This window comes from Psammomys obesus, unplaced genomic scaffold, assembly GCF_907164565.1.
Source record: "Psammomys obesus unplaced genomic scaffold, mPsaObe1.curated_primary_1811, whole genome shotgun sequence".
NCBI classification, from domain to species: Eukaryota; Metazoa; Chordata; class Mammalia; order Rodentia; family Muridae; genus Psammomys; species Psammomys obesus.
This window is the reverse complement of record NW_026596057.1, coordinates 4566763-4589801: the sequence shown is the minus strand read 5'-3', so window position 1 is coordinate 4589801 and position 23039 is coordinate 4566763. Positions and strand designations below refer to the sequence as shown.

The 23039-nt window shown below is 37.7% G+C and overlaps 1 protein-coding gene and 1 pseudogene across 4 annotated transcripts in view; one reads left to right on the top strand and one right to left on the bottom strand.

The window, feature by feature from the left end:
• The window catches only part of Pou2f1 (POU class 2 homeobox 1), a 144585-nt gene that overhangs the window by 46078 nt on the left and 75468 nt on the right, over positions 1–23039 (bottom strand). For all 4 annotated transcript variants that reach the window (XR_008722085.1, XM_055624434.1, XM_055624436.1 and 1 more), the window contains 4 exons: positions 6629–6729; positions 4865–4918; positions 2888–3007; positions 721–909 (listed from right to left, as the gene is read on the bottom strand). Coding sequence is in view for 3 of the 4 variants with exons in the window: in XM_055624434.1 (XP_055480409.1) it covers positions 721–909; positions 2888–3007; positions 4865–4918; positions 6629–6729 (464 nt within the window). In the remaining variant the exon portion in view is untranslated. The remainder of the gene's footprint in view (positions 1–720; positions 910–2887; positions 3008–4864; positions 4919–6628; positions 6730–23039) is intronic.
• LOC129689232 (dynein light chain 1, cytoplasmic-like) lies at positions 11202–11439 on the top strand (annotated as a pseudogene).

The window sequence follows — 23039 nt, the reverse complement described above, 5'->3', positions numbered from 1 at the left end:
ATACAGATGTCCATGCACTAAACACTGTGTCGATACAGATGTCCATGAGTCTAAACATGAGTCTGGTCAGACTCTTGTTACAACTTAAGTGCACATCCCGCCTCCTCTGGGATAGAGACAACTGCTTAGTCCTTAGGACTTCTGCATATGTTAACATACCACTTCCCACACTCCCTTTCCTTTCCTTGGGTTAAAGGATTTCACTTGCTGTCTATTTTGGTCCCATTTTTTATAATTCTAAGTAAAATTTTATTGCCTTTGGATATTTTATTTGAAAATGGGAAGACTGAAACCCTGTAACATTTTAATGCAGTCATGGTCCTATTCACTCCACAGCAGAAAGATGACTTAATGTCTTTCTCACAAGGTAGCAACACTTACTGTAAACCACAGTAAAGATCTCTTGCCTGCTATAATTAGCTAATTAAGACAAATACAGCAATCCCTTGCCTCAGAAATATACCAGCTATTACTTGAGAATTATCATTTAACATAAACATTCAGTGAGTCAAATAATCATCTATGTATTTATAATATCAACTCAAATAAGCAAACAAGTTCAATGTTCTTGATTGAGGGAAGAAGGATAATGCCTCCTTGAACTAGGGATTCCTTCAGTGTTTAAAGACCTACAGTAGCAACTAGTAGGCTAACAATATTCAATAAAAATTTCCATTTTCATACTTGGTGGCTGTCCCCGTGACCTTGCTCCTTACTCACCTGTGCAATCTGTATGGGCTGAGACAGGGGGATCTGCGTCATGGGCGCGGCAGCAGAAGCTGAGATGGTGGCCCCAGCAGCACTGTGCTGTTGGCTGGCAGAGTGCTGCTGTACTGCAGCAGCCAGGAGTTGGGCCTGGGCTTGTGCCTGCTGTAGTAATAACTGTTGCTGGGCTGGTGTCAAAGTGAGCTAAAATAATAAATAAGGGAAGGATTGAAGAAATGGGGACTGTAATGCAAGCAAACTGCTTTCAGGTAGGTAACTCAAGTGATAATTAAGTCCTTGCTACTCAGTTTCACATGGTTACCATGCAGCTAAATTGCCCACCAATGACCAAACTACTTGTACTGGCAGAGCATTTAATTTAAAGTAGTTCCCACTTCAGACTTGAAAAATCATTCAGACAAGGAAATTAATGACTTGCACACAAGAAAACAAAGAACCAATGCCAAGAAGATATGCAAAGAAATTTATACCCAACAGCAAGTGATTAGTCAGATAAATGCTGGATATCACCAGGAAGAGAGTTGATAAGGCTCAGCTGCCTCCCATTAGCTAGAAACCCCACCATATTTCACCATTTCATTGTTTTAAGATGTGACTGAAAAACATGATCCACACTTGTTTCCTTTCCAAATCTTCCTCCAGGATCCTCCCTCACCCAATCTTCTGTCCAACATCTGTTTGCAGGTTTACACCCTCTTTCCAAGTTGGTGGTAAGAGCCACTCTCTCAAATGCAAATGAATATGAATACCCAGACTTAATAGGATCTTAAAGGTCCATGACCCTGGAGTCCCAAGTGCATGTCACTATCTTAGACATCAGTCATCAAAATCTGGACCCTGACAGTAAAGCAGGAAGTGTAAAGCAGTAAAGCAGGAACACATTTAAACTTTCAAAATACAGTGTTTCAAATATACTTACATCAAAGTAATAGATATGCTGAGCCTTTCTTTTGGTGACATGCTCTGATCAAGAAAGGATCATGTAATATCTAATCTTGTGAACAGTCATTTAATAGAACAGCCTGCTTCTAACCTAACTGGGTCTAATTTAACCAAACAATTTATGCATTAGAAACACAAGAACCAAAGCAAAACTATTCAAAAATTTAATACTTTTCGAAATCTGTGTATGTATATTTGTATTTTTAATAATACAAGCACATATTAATCACCCCTAGTGATGGAATATTGTAAATAAAGGTGCAACAGTTCTTAAAAGAACTTTCTTCTGCTCAAACATGATAGCTGAAATTAATTACAAAAAATTCTGAAGGTTGATATGATGTGGATTAATTTCTTTCTTATCATTCCCCTGACTCATTCTCCTCACAAGATAACACATAAGCTTTCAACATTGAAAAATCCAAATAATAACTTAGAACTGAAGTAGCTAAGCAGGTAAAGCTTAAGTCACAGAGAACAATTTGTTAGCAGTGAAAATGAGTTACATTTACTGAAGGCTACATGCCAAGCATTGTTCTTTACATAAACTGCAACGGTACTTTTAAAAGATATTATTAATACCTGCACTTAGAAGAATTAAAATGGAAGTATAGGAAGAAAAAGCAACTAGTCTTTGGAAATTAGTAATTACACAGACAGTATATGAGACCACATATTTTATTTTAGGATATTACAAAGTCACTTCAAAAAAAATGTTTTTCTCTGTTGATCCACTCTTTAACTATCCTGCAATAATGCAACTCCAACTTTACCATGCATATGTCAATGACTCCCTTGCACAATGAGGCAACGCTATTTATTTTTTCTAAGACAGGGTTTCTGTGTGCAGCCTTGGCTGTCTTGGACTCACTTTGTAGACCAGGCTAGCCTCAAACTCACAAGAGATCCACCTGCCTCTGCCTCCCAGAGTGCTGGGATTACAGGTGTGCACCACCACGCCCAGCTTAGCAACACAATTTTTAAATGTGGGTTGAAAAGTTAGTAGTTTATTCTGAACATCTGCAGATGTAACAAAAGAAATCTTGTGAAGTATGACAAAGGCTATTCCTCTACCAGAGCTTCTGCATCCACAAAGTTTCTTAAAGATACAACAGTGCCAGTCTAGTGCTCGCTGCAATGAACAATTTTAATGAGATGCAAACCACTGGTAGTTCATACACAGAGAAAGTTTAGTACGATTTTCTCAATGAAAACTTACCCCAGTTATCTGTCCCCCAGCCAGCATTAACTGGGTCTGGGGAATGGCTGACTGCACTGAAGGCTGCTGGGAAGGCTGGCTTGACTGCTGCGAATCCCCGGACTCTTCACTAGATTTAGACTGAAGTGGGATTGGATAGAAAAATGAAAGAAAATATCTCAAATAGGTGATTAGGAGAAATGTACTTTTAACTCTGTAAATTCAAGAAATATGTGCTATTCAATTTTGGGTTTTGGGGTTTTCTGTCCTTCCTTTCTTACATGCCTTTTCTTTCTGCTGAAGCGCTCTGAAAACTTTTGAATTCTAATTCCAAAAACACTGCAATTGTAAATTTTTAAAAGAAAAAACTAAACTGCTCCTTCACAAATCAGCAAAATCTTTTTCAACAGCAAATCTCCAGTTCAGGCAATGAAGAGGAAGAGGAAGAAGAGGAAGAGGAAGAGGAAGAATGCATTTCAACTCATTTCTATTAGTAGACCCTTCCAATGAGCACTGTGACATATACCTTGTGGCGAGTCTCAGACTTCTTCATCTACTATCTTACAGTTCAATTACTTGACACACAGACCTCTAAATGCAACATCTTCCACCAAGTAATGGATGAGCTTGAAAGAAAATAACAGTCAAGAAATAAAGGTTTTACAGAGCCAGAGAGAGAAATTTTTATGGTAATTAACACTGGTTATGCAGAGTATTAAAATTCCGCATAGATTTGCATATTTCCCACCACCTGTTTGGGGACTACAGCAAAGCTAATTAACATAAAAGCTCTGATTAATTCTGTCAGTCACTGAAAGATAATTACAGTGCAGGACTGTAAACATTCTGCATTGGAGATATAGCCTGTTTGCCAACATCTCTCTAAGGGATGTTAAGTTTACCATGGCAACCAAGGCAATTTTCTGCCTCCTCTCTTCTCAGAAAGGAAGGTCACATTATCTCCTTTTCTCTCCTTGTTTCCATGTGTTACTAGGTCCATATTCCACAAGATTTTTAGCTGCACTGAAATCAATCTTCTGGAATACTGTTTTTCCTTCTTGACTGTTAGTTTTCCAAACACTACAATGAAGGGCTGACTGTCATGGAGTTGTGCAAAGGACTTGAGCCTTGAATCTTTTGTCTGATGGTTTATAGAAAGAAAAAGGAAGGAAGGAAGGAAGGAAGGAAGGAAGGAAGGAAGGAAGGAAGGAAGGAAGGAAGGAAGGAAGGAAGGAAGGAAGGAAGGAAGGCAAGAAAGCCAGAATTAAGACTATCTGACCAACAATTTTGCTTTTCTTTTTCTATGACAATTTTTATAAATCTTTATAAAATTATTTTAAATTATGTGTATGTGTGTCCGTGTATGTGCACATGTGTGTAGGTGCCCACAAAGGCAAGAAGAGGGTGTCAGATACCCTGGAGTTGTAGTTCCAGGTGGTTCTGACCCTCCTGATGTAGAAACTAAATAAAGGGTAATCCTGTGTAATAGCAGTACATGCTGCTCTTAACCACTGGGTGATGACTCCAGCACCCTTTAATCTTATTTCTGTTTAGAGTAGAGAAGACCATTTACGATGTTATCAGTGTCTTTAACTACAAAACTGAGCCATAGGAGGCTGTGACTTGCCAAAAGGTCATATAGCTATGATTGGTACAGTGCGACTCCGAAACCCAAGCTCTATTCAGTGTTTCATGAAAAATGATAGTCTGGCAAGCAAAAAGATACTTAAGGTGTTCTGTCTTGTGTTTGGAACGTGTTCCTGAACTTTAGAATCTAAACTCTGAAAGTGGACTTTACTTGTCCACCTTTGGCTCTCATATTAAGCTGACTGTCATTAATAACAATTATTACCATGTGGATATAGCAATAAAACTGCAGAAACAATAAATTAATAAGCACTACCAATTTGAAGTGGTTCCTCTTCTAAATTATATGCTCATTAGAGGAAATTATGGAAAACTAGAAACTATGACCCATGTATTCACATCCCAGTTTACCTGTACATTTAAAGACTGAGCAGCAGCCTGTAAACTTGTCCCAGCAAGCTGGACCTAGGAGGGAAGAAATCAATGGATGCAATAACCTAATATATTGTCATTCATCAGTAGAGGGTATCATCAAGAAAGTCTTCAAATAGTAAGTGCATACCACTGAGTTAGAATTGAACATACAAAGATTTTGGGAGGTTAAAACTTTACATACAAGCTCATGTTTCCCACACCTCAACTATAAAACTGAAGAAATTATTCTGAATTAGCACCTTCACTAAATGAGTAGTATCAGGCAGGCCACACTTGCTCTGGGTAGGTATTCCTTATTTAAAACTCTATTTGAAGTCATAAGTTGTTTAGGGTCTAAAAACATAACATATCTTCCATATTGTTTTAAAGAACACATAAAGCCAAACTATCTACATGAATTAATTTTATCATTATGAACAAAAGAACTAGTTAAGAGAATCTATCTTATAAGCCATACATGAAAATTAAGTAAGTATTAATTTATATTGATATTAAGTCCAATAATTAGAATAATAATTAAGGAATATTAATATATGCTATTTAAAATAAATTATCTGTCTTAGTATTCAATATTCTTATTTTTAAAGTTCAAATCATGGTTATATTAAAGTAAGGACAGACATGCAATTAAAAAAATATCATTTGGCAATCGCGATAGCAACCTGATTTAGGAGAGTCCTCATCAGATCATCTAACTAATGGCCACATGAGAATAAGATATTTACATGTGTCCAACTATTTCTTCACAAATGCTGAGAATTACAAAGTGTAAAACTTCAAAGGGAAATTAAATGATAAGAAGGCATGATTAGAGGTTTCAGTAATTAGATTTGCAGTCTCCTGCAAGAGCAGGTATCCTAAATCTAAAATAATCTAATTATGACAAGAAAGCAGACAAACCCAAACTGAGGAAGCTTCTGAGTATTTAGTTTATGCTCTTAAAAAAGTTGTATTTTTTTTAAAAAAATGTTAAAATTAAATATCCGACCATATATATGGATGGACTTTATTGTCTCCTACTATCTTGCAGCCCCTCAAAGGCTAACTAACATCTTGAAAGTAAAGACTAAGAGAGAATAAAGATTAAAATGGAATGGTGGTAGTAAAAACAAACAGAGACTATAAAAGCTATTGTAAAAGGATTCTGGCACTAGTTGGACATAAATGCAGAGAATTATAAACCATTCCAACCTGGCTTCATTTAAAAACCAACCTTGAGGATAGTTTCCTAGAATTTCACCTATTTTCAAGTAGAGGACTTTAAAAAAAATAGTTTGGTAGTCTAACATTTTCATAAAAACAGTGGAAATGTAAATTAAATGAACAGAACCCATGTTCTGCTTTAGATTGGAGGAAAATCATGCAGTACCAGGGTAGGAAGTTAAAACTTGTTTCTTAAAATCTGTAGTGAAGAGTTAACAGTCAAGCATGGCGCTAAATGACAATGGTTTCAGGCCAGTGGCAACTGTTAGTTTTAAAGACTCTGGTATTTACTAGCATCACTTAGCCATTGCAGATTCAAGCTCTTGTTCATACAGAACAGTGACCTAGGTGTTATGTTATGTCCCATTCAACAAAAATTTATTTTTTTCACACAGTTGTAAAGTCAATAGCTATGCAAAATCTATTAATTCCACATGAATCATTTAGTAGGAGAATCACACATGATTTGAAATAACTTCCTAGCTTTTTACGTCTCTGTAAAAGCATTCTCAGTTCTGGCTGGGTAAAACAGTCTACCTGGTGAAGATGTCCAAGGAAAGCCTGGGCCTGGGCTGTTGAGATTGGTCCTCCAACAGGCACGGGCTGTTTCTGAAAGTCCAGGCCATTGGTCTGTGTGCCTGGAAAGCAAGCACAGTAACTACTAAGTGAAATAAATAATTCAAATGAAGCAAAGTACTAAACTTCAGTTATCAGCATTCATTAGGAATTTGTTTTGAATAATTACTTTCTAAATATCTTCAGATGAAGAGATTCAGAAAAATGGAAATTGAACATCATGGGTGAAGAGCCAGAAAGTCTATAGGAAAGGAGGCAAAAAGAATGTAAGAGCCAAAAGGTGGGGAGAATTGTTGTGAAATGCTGTTTTCTGGATGTGAAATGGCTATGGCACTCATGAACTCACAGCACCTGCTTAAGACCTCCACAAGATCAAGCCAACCAAAATTGTAGCATAATAGGGAAGAACTATCCATGCTCCATCCCCTAATGAGTAGTCATTGGCAGTTGACAGTTGCTGCAGGAGGGAAACCCAATCTATTTTAAGGGTGTTCTACTATTATGTTTCCTGTGCTCCAGCTGACAGCCACAAACCCATATGTATATGGGCAACACTATTTAGACAGTGAGTTATTAAGACAAAACACACATGTACACGCACATGCACATACACACACACACACACACACACACACACACACACTCACTCACTCACTCACTCAAAAGAAGTTAGAAGGGGGATCTATTAGGGAATATGAGGGGATGTGAAGGAGGGAAATAGGGGATGGATATGAGGATATTTTATTATATACAACTATGAAATTCCCTAGAATAAAGAAAAATTGTAACTAAAAAGAGGAAATAAAATAGTGGTGGTTTGAATGAGTATGGCCCCCACAGGTTTATATATTTGAATACTTGGTTCCCAATTGGTGCAACTGTTTGGGAAGGATTGGGAGGAGTGACCCTATTGGAGGAGGTGTGTCACCGGGGGTGGGCTTTGAGCACTCAAAATCCCATGTCACTCTCTGTTAGCCCTTTCTGCCTCTCTTGCTCGGCCTTGTGGTTGTGGTTATCGTTTTAAGATGTGAGCTCTCAGGTACTGCAGCAGCATCGTGCCTGCCTGCTACCTCATGTTCTGGCATGATGGTCACAACTCATCCTCTGAAACTCTAAGTCCCCAATAAATTTTCTCCAGTAAGTTGCCTTGGTCCTGGTGTCTTAGCATGACAATACAGAAGTAACTAAGACAAATAACTTCTCTTCAGAAGTAGAACAAGTATGTAACACCAACAATACTTAAAAGGAGACAAAAATAAAACAATGAGCATCGTAAGAGTTACTGAATACAGAAATACAGTGATTGGAGCAACCAGGGTTGAAACTGGCATGATATTTATGACGGCTTTTAGGAAGAGATCATTTTTACTGTTGCAAAGGGTAGAGACGATCCTAAGAGAGGGTCTCAGGCTGTCTTCTACTCTCAATACACTGAGTTTAGAGTAGTTCGCTTGTATGGAAGAAATCACTGGTGACTTTATGAGGAGCAAGAAGGACTTACTACTGACGCAAACACTTTAATGAGAGTAGTCTGATAGTTAAACCGCCCTTTATATAAATAAAACAAAATAGTTGTAATGATCAATATAAAAGTACAGATTCCCATATGTATCTTCCCCCCCTCCCACAGGGCCTCACAAAGAGCCCAGTCTGGTCTCAAACTCATGACTTTCCTACCTTAGCAAAGTGCTGGGATTACAAACGAGTGCCACCACAACTAGCTTTACTATTTCTAAAACAGTGCCAATGTTCACCATTACATACCCAATTTTCACAGAGTCCATCCAAACCCTACACCCTGATTCTATATTTGGTTCCCATTTGAAGTGATAGCAAGCCCCTTATACATTTCAAAGCACCAAATAACAAGAGAACGATTTCCAGTGTCCTGGGTACAGGAGACTACTGTTAATAGTATTAGTACTGAGTACTGTTTAATTGCTATGGCTCTGACTCTTGAGGGGGTGGGAGGAAGGTATATAATTGTACTGTAAATATTTTAATCCATAAAAATATTAGGGTATGCTGGCACCTGAAAAACCTTTCTGGCTAGGAGAGACTGCCTCTCCTAGGCCTAGTGAATACTTAGCATTGAAATGATTCAAACTAGTCAACTCTAGGTTCTTTTTCCTGGCCTGCCTTGCATTTCCTATGGAAAATCCAAAGGTGGTGGTCTAAATTTTTCTCTCCCTTATGTTTTTTTTTTTTTTTTTTTTTTTACTTCTAACTACCTGTCATGTATATCTCCTGTCTCCAGCATCTGTGAGTATAATAAACTTTGCTTTTCTGAGCCTTCACTTGTCTTGTTTTTTTTGTACCTATAATTGACTATCAGGCACAAGAATAGAAGACAGTATTCCAAAGTACAAAGAATACTTAGATAACCATGCAGATATATAGAAAAATGTAAGATGCAAAGACAAGCAATTTCTTTTAATAAGATATTTGTGACATTGTGAGATGAGAGCAGAAGAAAGATATTACAGGGAAATTATTCTTGCTAAACTAGGATAAAAAGAAAGGTGGTCCAACACACACAGCCCAACTGAATTTGGTCTGGGCTGTTATGAAGAGACAGTGATGTTCAGAGGCAAAATCAAGAAATACTTGGGTTTACATGCTTGGAAGAACTGAACACTGGAAAAAAGAAACAGGAGTTTATGCATTGGACTCTTGGTCAGTGAATCATGTAAGATGATTAATATTAGACACATAGAGGTCTAAAGACCCTAAAAATACACCAAAGTCATCTAGAGTACATCAAGAAATGACAGGCCAGAACCAAAGGTTCTGTAGAATAGCATTACCAAGCTGAATCTTTGGAATCTCGTATCCAAAACTATTTAATAATGTATACAGAGGAAAAACAGATTGAAGACAAACAGGCAATTAAAGAGCAAGAGGGTAAGAAAACCCTTGATCCCAGTGTCTCAAAGAGCTAAGGGGAGACTTTCAAGGATAGGGAAGTTTTATCTGTCAAATTCTACAGAAAAATATCAAAGCACCAAGAAACAAATTAATCTGAAGAAAATAGAAGACAGTAATAAAAGTAAGACCAATACTTGATGAAACTGGGAAAACAACACACAGCAGAAAAATACAACCTTGACTGTTTCAAAGGAATCCTAACTTACGAGTTTCTGGCAAGATAAAATAAGAGAATAAAGGGAATCAAGTAAAGAAGTTAAGGACAGCGGAAAAGGCATATTACAACTGCTGCAGCACCAGGGAGGTGCCTAAAGACCCGAGTTTGGCTACACAGAAGCTACCTAAAAATCAGACATAGTAGCAGATACCTGTAATTTTGACAGGAGAGCTCTCAGACGCTTGTAGGCCAGCTATCATGGCATGACTAGCACTGAACAAGAGATCCTTTCTCAAACACAGCTGGAGGTAAAGACTAGCTGTAGGTAAAGACTAGAGTCTGTCCTCTGACCTCCACATGTGACCTCCATATGTATACAGATAATAACAGAACTTCATAAACCACTTCAGCTAATAAAACTGAAACACAGACATGGATAACTCCCCAGAAAACAGAATTTATCAAGGCTAACTCAAGAAGAAATAGAAAATATAAGAATCTTACAACATTCAAAGAAACTGAATTGGTAGGCCAAAAAAAAAAAAAAAAAAAAAAAAACAAAAACCTCCCAAAGAGAACACAATGTCTAGATAACTTTAATAAGAAATGATTCCAAAAGTGCAATGAATAATTAATTCAAATCATTTACACATTTACCCCAGAGATCAATATCAACAGAACAAAACACAAAATACTTTCTATCTCATTCACAGAAGTCAGCATCATCTGGAGACCATAATCTGGCAAATTTAAGTATAAAAAAAGAAAGAAAGAAAAAAAAAACAAAAACAAGCCAGTTTCATTCATAAACACAGTCAGAAAAAAAGACAGAAAAAGAAGAAATATGTGGGAATATAGAATGAAGACTGTGACAGAGATGAGTCCAAGGACAGTTACAAGGCCAAGGCCCAGGCCCAGCTAAGAGATATTTGGATTAAGTTTAAGAATTGCTGCATCTCTTGAAGTTCTGTCTCTCCTCAGAAGCAGCAAAGAGGGACCCATGTGCCATGATTCCCTCCCCCGATTAGGAGGTCCCAGCACTGAGCTCTGAACTGCACTTCGGCATCTTCCATTTTCAGCACGTCAGCTTTCCTTTTTGCTTCCTACCCCTTGAATTAGAAGCCATAAATCTATACCTTTTCTTTACTACAAAACTGTATTTTGTACTTCTCTAACATTTGGTGAGCAACCAGAGAAATAAAAGTTGAGCCAACAAACACCAAATAGATGAATCTCTAATCTGCTATGCTTGGTCAGAGAAGTGAGACTACAAGGGTACATTAGGATGACATTTTAGAAATGGTAAAACCGGAAGAGTCCAGTAAAATGAAGAGAAGAACTGGAGGTGCACCACAGCTTCAGTAGTGACCGGCCACTCAGCGGCTTGAGCGGCGCCAGCACCTTCCCTAGGAGCTCGAAGCAGCCGGCTGGCCCTGCTCCACAGCAAGCATGTGGTACCAGAAGGCGGTGATCAAAAATGCAGACAAGTCGGAAGAGATGAAACAGGACTTGGTAGAGGGCACTACCCAAGCACTGGAGATCAAGAAGGAGTCTGACAAGGAAGTCTAACCCCACCTGGCACTGCATCGTGGGGCAGAACTTTGGTAGTTACATGACACATGAAACCAAGCACTTCATCTCCTTCTACCTGGGTCAGGTGGCCATTCTTCTGTTCAAAACCGATTAGAAGCACGGTGGTGCCAAACACCCAGTGAGCCATCAAACACAAGGACTGCATTCTAGATCCAAATACCAGAGACTGAATCTTCAGCCTTGCTAAGGGAATACCTCGTTTGAATCTGTTGTGTTTTGTACAGGGCATCATACCTTTGTGGTTATAAAATAATTAGTAAAATACCATATATTTGTTTTATTTTCTAGTCCATATTTCTCTACCACATTTTTTTTCTCCCTTAGGCCATCCCTTTAAAAAGAAATCTGTTAGAAATAAAAAAAAAAAAAAAAAAAGAAAGGAACTGACTGATCTTACTTTATAAATGAGAGGAAAAATACATAAAAATATTATCATCATATAGTTACATAGTAACTACGCTCAGACTGGGATTTTGAGTCTTTCATCTAGGTCCTGCCCTTACATTTTCTCCCAATTCTCTTATATCCTATTACCAAGGAATGCAAGGCAATGCTAATTTGAAAACTAATACCTAAATGAGTAACCAATAACTGGAGCAAACTGAGCCACAAGGAGACATGGGCTCAGAAATGGGTTCTTTGAGATTCTATCTGGGAGGTTATCCCAGTTACACTAACTACTTCTTGAAGATTTATTAATTTTTTATTTTAGGTGTAAAGTGCTTGGCCTACCCGCTGGCACTGGGCGCCCCCAATGTCTCCTGTAAGGTGCCTTGGCCATAGTGCGTTGTCGCAGCAGCAGAAAGGTAACTAAAATAGCACGTCTCAATAAGTAAATAATTTAAACTTAAATTTAAGAGTCACTACATTGAGGCCCATTACAAGTTCCTTAGAGAAAGCTGGGCATGGTGACACACACCTTTAATCCTCAGCACTCAGCATGGGGGACAGGCGGATCTCTCTGAATTTGAGGCCAGCCTGGTCTCCACTGTAAGCTCCAGGCGAGCAAGAGCTACAATGATGGTTTGGTTCTCAAAACAAAGAACCAAACAAATGAAACAAACAAACAAACAAGCCAGGTATGGTGGCGCATGCTTTTAATCCCAGCACTCTGGGAGGCAAAAGGCAGGCTCTGTCTACAAGAGCAAATTCCAGGCAGCAAGTCTACACAGAGAAACCCTGATTCAAAAGAACTAAAACACAAACAAAATTTAACTATTTACTCATCATTTCTGTTATATTTAAATATTATAAGTAATCAGAGAGATGATTTTTAAAGTATACAGTATCAAGGCTGTGCTGATGACCTGAGTTTGGTTCCCAAGACCCACACGGTAGAAGCAGAGAACTGACTCCTACAAGCTGTCCCCTTACCTCCACACAGATACACACCTGACAAACAAACAAACAAACAAACAAACAAAGTCATGTATATAAGTGTGCCATGTGCATGTAGTGCCCATAGAGATCAGAAGAGGGAGGTGGATCCCCTGAAACTGGAACCACAGACAGTTGTGAGCTGCCGTTTGAGTGCTGGGAACCTGAGTCAGGTCCTCTGCAAAAGGACTGGTCCTCTCTCCAGACCTCATTCACTACTTACTTTAAATCAAAACAAAATTTTAGAGAAGGAATCAAACTTTACAACTCTATGAGAAATATTACTAATTTAATAATGACAAACTTGGCAAAAATGTCTCAAATAGAAAACATGTCAAAATATTAATAAAGAACATTATTCAGGGTTTTTTCACATTTTTTATCATGAGTATTGTATTCAGGGATCACTTAAATTTTTGTTAAATATCAGTTTTCCTGAGATAGGTTTCCTTTCCTTTTTTCCCTTTCTCTCAATGTCATCTCCAAAGTACAGGAGACTCATTTTTACCCAGGATTATAATTATTATTATTGGTAGGGGACAGATAGCACTCTTGTTTATTCCACTCCTGTTGTCATTCTTCACAAGTAAAAATGGAAATCTGTATCCTCTGAACATGTGTAAGAATGTGTAAATCAGAGCATTACATATCATATAGGTGGGTGAGAGGGAGAAGGGCGAGCAATGCCGGAGCAGATTTTAAGGTGATGATACTGTTATCAGGAACAGACTCAGGTGCTGCCATCTTCTCTGGCCCTGAAAGTCACAGGTATTATTCACTAAATTCTGGGATTTACTTTCTTTGGGATGACTTTAGGGGCCCAACTAACTATAAATAATCTTCCCCAAATTTTAACTCTTTTTAAACCTGTTTTTTTTTTTCTTAGCACACAAAATCACTACTTAACAAATAACATTAATAGTTTCCAAACGGATCATTCTGTTGAGAAATTAAACTTAGATTAATCTCTCCTGGACATATGACACTTGAAATATGTGTCTTTTTTTTTTTTCTAAGGTTAGATTATTTTTCTACATACATAAGAATACATGTGTTACTGTGAGTGTCAGATCCAACATTAGAACTACACAAATCACAACTAATTCAGTGTAAAAATATATGCAGAGTTGAAAATTTTTCTAATCCTAGAAATACTTGCAAAAATTCCCTACTTTCAAAAGAACAAAAATGATTTGTTCTGAAAATCCAAGCCCTGGAAAAAATACGCATTTATAACAAGGTACCGTTTTTCTTGGGTCTGAGGAGTACTACCGGTCTAGTCCACTTGCTTGCTCTTATCCCCATTCTGTTAGCGACTCTAGGAATGTGCAGATACACATTACATATATTTCTCCTATTCTGAAACCTTTGCTTCCAGTAACAATTAATAACAGTTTTTAAATTAGAAATTGCATCTAACTTGCAGATGAGATGTCTTTTTATGTGAAAATTGGAGTACACCTAAAATGCTATATAACCTTTATTTAATATACCTAATGTAATGAGGACTCAATGCAACAAATACTGACAAGAGAGTTATTCAGCTATTTTCCTACACCTTAACCATTGAGTGTTCATCCCTCAAAAGAGGAGGGGAAACACATGGCTTTTTGAAAAGATAAGCCAGGTGCCTGGCAGTGAGAAAGAGATGTAATCTGCCACAATCCCCAGGGCCTGACACGGAAAGAGCAATGGCAAGCCCAGAGGTGCAGGAGGAAGGAGAGTCAGCTCAGATGGTGCAGTGCACAGAAAAAAACAATGTTGCTCTCCACTGCTTGAAGCAGATCACACAACTGAACACAGCCCTGAGCCTGAGGTCCACAAGTGGATCCACCTTCCCAGGCCACCCACTGCCATTCACTGCCATAGAATCCGAAAACTCTGAAGCTCCAGGGGTCTACTTGATATCCACCACGACATGCTTCAGCAAGTGATTACTTCTAGGTGTTCAAAATATAAACACACGTCCACCACCTACTGTTGTAGCTTCCCACACTGCCAAACCCATGGACAGAGACTTCAAAACAGAGCAGTACTCACCTCAGAGGGTATGAATTTGCAAGGTTTCTGGAAAGTGGTGGGACTGGCCCAGCCCACAGATTACAAAGCTTGGGCCACTGGTATGAAAGAAGGCAAAGAAATGAAGAGAAGCTAGCTCTAGCAGATACTGTCCAGCCTGTGCTCAGTACCAGCATAAGCCACAGAAAAGATAAGGATGAAATCTGCTTGACTCTCTCCTCAACCTCTCCCTGCACATGTAATCAGCCATCTTCAATGCTAGAGGACCCAGCTCTCTTTTTATTACACTCTTAACCAGTTTTTTTACATCATCATATTCTAAATGTTTTATTTTATATTTCATTTCATGCACTCTCCTTATATACTTTGTACGGTTTCTCTCACTGCCTCACTGCTGGGCAATCATTTTTCTTTTACTTAATTCCTTTCTTTGTCCTGTGTTTCCATTTTGATCTCTACTAAACGTTCAGAAGCATTTTTGTTGTTGTTCACTTCTCATTTTATCTTTTCTGATCTTCCCTAACCATAATACTCACCTTCAATCTCTTTTTTCTTATTTAACTTCTTTTCTACTCTATTTTCACCCTTTTTCTTATCTTATTTATTTATATTTCCATAGTTATGCTGAAAATTTTTTTAGTACATTCTAAATTAGTTTTTCCATTGTCTACTTAATGCTCAGTGGTTATAGACTGATGGGCTTTAACTGACTTTTAAGTGTATTTTTGTCTCTTATGCAGTCTGATGTTGATGCTATAAGTTTGTTTCCTCCTCACTGAATGATGTTGGGGATTGATCTCCAAGATCAGGCTCAACAATAAGACTCCTTAATAAAACCTGAAGAGATGTCTAAGACAACAGATACACAAAGCACAACCCAGAAACACAAAAACTACGAAAAACTGAGACAATATTACTTCTCTAGAGGATCCTAACTAACACAAATTACTGAATTCAAAGATAGTGAAATCAGTAGAATTTCCAAAGTTCACTAAATAAAAATGAACAGTAACTCCAAGGAAGACAAAATCAAGCAGACAAATTTAGTCCAGTCTCTGGAGAGTTGGCAACATAAAAGAAAAACCCAGCAAAGCAGAGGAAAAAGAGAGCAGTATGGGAGAAAGCAAGCACTGTAAAAAAAATTTTCAACGAAAAAATTGAGACTGAGAAAACAGGAAAAAAAAATGTCAGAAGTGAAAAACTCAACGAACCAAATCACAACCAGTAGAAAATATTACCAGTGGAATCAACCAAGCAGAAGTCAGATTACGAGCAGAGAGCAAGATTGAACACTATATTGAAACATCAGCGTGGCATGAGCATGTGGGAGGTAGGGACCCACGCAATAATCCCAACAGTCCACAGCCCCGAGGAACTAGTAAGAGACCAAACCTAGAGGGGGAACAACTGAGACTACCCAGTAAAGGCAGGGCACTTCATCTATAAAATTACAGCAGAAAACGTCTCAAGTCCAGAGAAAAACAGGCATGAAGAGAGAAACACACCACTACAACTTTTATAGTCAGATGTTAAAACACAAACCAAACAAACTACTTAAAATTAAGGGGGAAAACGCCAACTTATCTACAAGGTCAAAGACATCAGAGTAATATCTGATATCTTGTCAGCAATCTAATAGCCAGGGAAGGATGGAATGACATATTTCAACTCCTGCCAGCTAAGAATGCTAAACAGAGCAATTCGATACAGGCATTTCAGGATAAGCACAAACTACAACAGTTATGTCAACCAAGCTAGCACTATATAAGATACATAAAGGAATATTATATACAGAGAAGAAAGATACATAGTAAACCAGAAACCTTACTAGTAAGGGAGAAAGAAAAGAACAAATAATCCAACTGACCAATCAAATCAGTAAACATTTCTCAGAATCAACCTTACATGTAAATAACATCAACTCACCAACAGACTGGCTAACTGGATTACAAAACTAGATCAGACTGTTGTTGCCAAGAAACATATTATACAGTTAGACACAGACTGAGAGTTATAGGATGGAAGTCAGCTAATCAGGTGAATAAAAGTAAAAAAAAATAAGCTTGGTGGAACGGGTCTTAAATCTAGTAACATGGACTTCAAAACAGAATCACAAAAAAAGGCCACTACATGCTAGCTAAATATTCCATCAAGAAGACACAACAATTGTAAACATATATGCATAGAATATAGGACCTCCCAATTTTATCAAATAAACACTAATGGGTATAAAAGGGCTGATAAGCCCTGACAAAATAAACATGGGCGACTTTAATATTCTATTCTCATATTTTTTTAAACTATTATTATTATTGCTGTTGTTGTTATTCAGTTTTTTGAGACGGGTTTCTCTGTGTAGCTTTGGCTGTCCTGCACTTCCTTTGTAGACCAGGCTGGCCTCAAACTCACAGAGATCCGCCTGTCTCTGCCTCCCTGAGTGCTGGGATTATAGGAGTGCGCCACTACACCCAGCTTCTATTTTCAGCTTTAAGTAAGTCATCCAATCTAAAAGTCAAAAAGAAGTTTTAGAGTTAAACTATGTCATAAATTAAACGGGCTTAACAGATATGTACAGAATATTCCTTACAAAAGTAGCCTTAAGTTAAAGTAAGCCTTAACAAATAAAAAAGGAGCTAAAGTAACTTTTTGTATCTTATCCAATCAAATGGAAATAAAACCATCAGCAGCAAGAGAAACTATGGAAACTATACAAGTATTTGGAAACTGAAAAATAAATTGCCTTTCTGGTTTGTTTTTAAGACAAGGTCTCTTGCAGCTCAGGTTGGCTGAGCCTTTGCAGCTGTTGGACAACAATACTGGTATGGGGCTCCTATTCATCTGCCAGCCCTTTCAATGGTGGGGCTGTGATGGGTCCTTCTTTCAGCTTAGTCTACTCTCTTCCTCGAAGGAACTCCCTTTTTAGGACCCTTCATACGCAGGGCTCCTTCCTCTGGAACCTACTGCTCTCTTTACCTTGTACTTCCCCTTCAAATACTACAACATACTCTGAATATAACATTTTCAGAGCTGAAAGTATCACTTTATATTTCACTCCTCTCCTGGGCAGTCCCTCCTCAAAGCATTGCATCACACCCCAGCCTCATACCAATACAAGTTTTCATTTTAGATTCCAACCTTTCCTTGTTTTTTATTTTACTCCCTCAAAATCTCCTCACTGGCCACCTCCTCTCACCCCCAACACTGCTTCATTAAATTTGACTCTCAATTTCTATGGCCAATTCTCTAGGCCAGGATGCTATATAACAGATTTAACCGAAAGAGCAATGGAGTCTAGATTTTTGCTTCAAGCAAGATGTAAAGTATAACATGGATGGAAATTTCTTTTATAAAGAAAATTCTTTTATTCCTGTTGGAAAACAAATTGTGAAAAATGACATTAAGCTAAGCTGTCCTTTAAGGAAGAAGGAGAAAGTTACAGACATTTTCTGATAATTTGTGCCTACAAATCTTCTTATTAGTATTCTACACTTTAGTTAGTAATGAATTAAATGGAACCGACTTTTAAAATTCTAAGTTTGTTAGTGGGCTATCTCTTGTTAAAAAATGAATTGCTTTCTCATTCATTTACTATAAAAGTATAATAAAAATTCAGTACCATCATTATTTATTTGTTTGTTTATTTATTTGGACAAGGGGATCTCTATAGCTCTGGCTGTCCTGGAACTGGCTATGTAAAGTCTAGGCTGGCCTTGAACTCACAGAGATCTATCTGCTTCTGCCTCCCAAGTACTGGGTTAAAAGTGTGCACAATCAAACCAGTGCCACTATTCTTTAAAGTTCAGTAATTGTAGGTCCTTTGCTGTTTGCCACATGTGCACATGGATAGAACCACAGCAAATCTCTCAATATGTAGTGGTAAGAACCTCTTAGAAACAGTATGTTTTGAGTGAGACCTAACAATTAAGCACTAGAGGGAGGACTATCTTTCACAGGTTTTTGATGTCTGCTTTTAGAGCAAAAGAACAGAGTAATCTATGCTTAACTCTGCTCTCAAGGCTCTTTGGAAGCTCTCCAGCCACTTTCAGAACATTCGTTCTGAACAGTGGTTCACAGAACAGTGGTTCTCAACCTTCCTAATGTTGCAGCAGTTTCTTATGTTTGGTGAGCCCAAACTACAACAACAAAAAAAGTTGCTACTTCATAACTATAATTTTGCTACTATTATGAATCACCATGTAAATATTTTAAGAGACAGAAGTTTGTCAAAGGGGCTATGACCCACAGGTTGAGAACCACTGCCATAGAATTTCCTACTATTTAAAACTTTACTATGAAAGTACTCCAATAAATACTAGTATTGGGATTTCAACTTGGGGGCTTGTAAAAGTATCTTGCCAATGAAGAATGTAGTTCACACAATAAAATAGGCAATAAACATTATGTTACTATTAATAATGATGAATGAAAAATATTAGAAATAGCCCCTACAAAAAAACCTAAATTCAAAGGAAAGATAGTCCAGAATCTGAAATCTGTAATTGCACTGGTTAGGTTTTCTGAGAATTTCATCTGAAAATTCTTCAGATGGAACCATGTTTCCAAGGTTCAGACTGAAGGTATCAAGTTCTTAAATTATTAAAGAACAACAGTTATATCCACTAATGTCCTGGTCTTTTGAGATCATATTCTTTATGTTAGAGAAAATGATGTCTGGTTATCTTTTGTGTTTATGTATAGCAATTTCCTCTGAGCTGACATATTTCTTCCTTCAGGGAAGCATGTCAGGACTCAGGTAGTAAACATCCTAGAAGCTTGAATTAGTCCCTGATACTGAGCCTGATGCAGTTGGCCTATCCCTCCCCAAGTTTATATAAGCAGTAAAGACTGCCAAGAGACACTCTCAGACAAGCTGAACTACCTGGAAGATACATTCTCCAACCTGTCCAGCTGCCTGTAAACTGTTAGAGAAAACTCCAGACTTCAGCTTTCATGAGTCTCACTTATGCTAGAGTGGGCTTTAGTGATGCAGCTGTCTGAGTCACTTCTGCTCCAGTAAGTAACCTTTCACCCATATTTCTGTAATTATGCGCAAACTCACTGGCTCACTAAGTTAGACGTGGTGTTATCTTTGCTTTGGTCTGTTGTTGGCTCCCTATCTGGGGCGAGTATATCTTTTTTCCTATCTCCCTAGGGATAGGGTTAGGAGCCACCAGCTGTATCACTAATAAATAGTACAAAATGAAGAAATCACTGGTTGTGAGGACTTCTTACAACAAAAACTTTTGGGGTGATTTTTTTAAATGTACACTGGCTTTGGCTTTTTCATTTGCTAGGGAGACTTTGATATTGTCATAGGGGAAGTCATCTGAATAAAAAGCATTAGTGGGGAAAAAAAAAAAAAAGAAAAGAGGATACAGGGCTGGTGAGATGGCCCAGTGAGTAAAAGCACTTGGTCTACAACTGTGAGGACCTGAGTTTGAATCCCTAGCCATCAAGTAAACCCCAGCATGGAGAGTGGAGGCAGGTAGATGAGGAGAGTTTACTGGCCAGCCAATCTAGTCAAGACAACAAGCTTGAGAAACCTTTCTCATTGCAACAAGGGGGAAAGCAACAGAAAACCTAGCAACCTGCTCTGACCTTTACATGCACATGTGTGAGAATCATGCCTGCATGCAACACGTGTGGAGCAAGATAGAGGATCAATTCCAATGAAAAAGATAGTTAACTGACTACAAATTCAATGAACAAACACACCCAACCATCTTAAATATTCTAGTAAGCCAATGGCAATGATGACCAAATTAAAGTCTATGAAAATGCAATTCTGTAAGCCTGATAATGACTAAATGGAGAAGTATCTGCAAAACATATAACATATCTTACCTTTTCTTTTTTTTAAAGGAATCACAGGTACTTGGTACAACTTTCTTTCACCTCATCTTAGCTTTTACTGTTTCTTCATGCTGAAGGTAAACTGCCATTATATTTAAATGCAACCCAGTCTTCAATGAACTCTACCTTACAACTGGAAACAAATTCTCATGAATCACATACTTCTTACTGAACAGTCTCAATGTTGACTTCTTATATTTTATATGTATTTTTATGTAAGATGAATTTGATATAAAAATCATTATTTTATCTACTTCAGTGATCCCCCTGGTTATAGTACGTATCTAGAGAACAGGAAACAAAATGCAGTATTCCTTTCTTTTTCCCAACTTCATCTTCGAAGTTAAGTTAATCTTTTATTCTGTATACTTCTTTGTTGGTATAATATTCTTATGGAAAGTATACAATCTGTCCTTGTTCATTTAAATGCTGATTTCTCACCCCACTATCTGGTTTCAATTCAGACACTGCATTGTGATGTTTATTCTAAGCATCACCTGTCTCAAGTTTGTGTAAACATGCCACCATTTGTTCTCTGTAATTGTCAACTAAACAAGCAGCCAGTGCTGTGCAACAGAGACAAAAAGGTGGGACCATCCTCGTCTGGAAGGGAGAAGAAGGAAGCGAGAAATCGGCAGGACAGGACTTGGAACCAGGAGGAAAGATGAACCAGACCTAAGATATGACTAAAAGCAAGTATAAGGTTGGAAATTCTGAATGGGAGGAAGCTATGCAGGCTTGGAGGTCTAGGATGGAGTAAGCCCAACATTGTGCTGCTCTGATTAAAATAAATCCTAGTTTCTGTGTGGCGATTTGGGTATACAGCTGGTTTAGGAATAACCTCTGATTAACTAAAAGATAAACCAACATTAAATATTAATAACCCACAACACTTATCTTATTTGTTCTCCCCTTGCTGTCATCATATTTTTTCTTGTCTTTAATTTTCCGTGCATGTGGTGTACATGCATGTTTCTATATATGCATGGGTGCACTCTACATGATGTTGAAATTGGGAATCATACTTGATCACTCTTGCACCATATTCACTCAATCAGAATCAGCAATAAAATTCTCTCAATCAGACTCAGTGATAAAATATACAGCTAGCGTCACTAAGCAGCTTACACTCAGCGCACTCCACCACTGTCTTCCAAGGCTGGAATTACAGGTACACCCACCAACATTTACATGCATTTTTTGGGATCCAAACTCTGGTTCCCAACACGCCTGTTTTAATTTGTACACTTTCTCAATGGTGGTTCATTTGAACTGCCCTACACACACATTTAAAAATCATTAAAGAAATACTTAATCAACAGAGCAAACAGCTTAGGAATGGCAGAAAAAAATCTTCACTGCACTTCAGACAGAATTTAAAAACTGCAGAAGTCAAATACCAAAGAAATAAAACTGACAATCAACAAATGGGCAGATAAACTGAATAGACACTAAAACAAAACAAAACACCAAACATAAATGGTCAATAACTATTTTTTAAAGTGTTAATATCCCTAGCCATAGGGGAAATGAAAATTTGAACTACTTTGAGATACAACCTCACTCCATTGAGAATGGCTATCATCAATAAATCTGACAAATGTTGGGAGAGGAAGTGGTGAGAAAGTGTTATTCACTGCTGAGAGAGATGCAAATTAGTATAGCCATTGTGGAAATCAGCTTGGAAATTTCTCAAATAATGAAAAATAGAACTATTACATGATCCTGTTATTTCACTCCTGGGCACAACATATCCAGAACTCCATACTCAATCATAGAGATATTTACAACTGCCATTGCTGCTTTATTCACTAGAGCAAGGAATTCAAATCAGTCTAGTTATCTGTCAACAGATGACTAGTTAATAAAAATTTGATACGTAAGATGAAAAACTATTCAGTTCTAAAGAAAAATGTAATAAAAAATTGCAGGAAAATTAATGGGACTCTAATCGTGTAATATTAAACAAGGTCACACAACCTCAGAAAAAAGCATTATAATCTCCTATGTAGAATCTAGGCAGTATGTGCAAATAAATGTACATGTGGGTACAGTGTAACAGGTAGAAAAGAAAGGGTATCAGGGGATAAGGAAGGACTGAATGTAAGTAATAGGTACAAATTATAAAAAAAAACACACAAAGCTAATTGCTTTTGTAGTTCTAACTCTGATATGGACTTTTTGTTTTTTGTTTTTGGTAGTGTATACTGCATAAAAATATAAAATCCAATGCGAAGGAAGCTTTACAGCTTCTGTCCTGAATGGATAATCTTTTGAGTCTAGTTTATTTTGGTGCATGGTGTTTATTTCTTTGTAACTTCATTCCAGGTGCTGAGACTAAAGGCATTCAAAACTACACCCTGCTTCAAAAATAATTAAAAAGGAACGAAGGAAGGAAGGAGGGAGGGAGGGAGGGAGGGAGGGAGGGAGGGAGGGAGGGAGGGA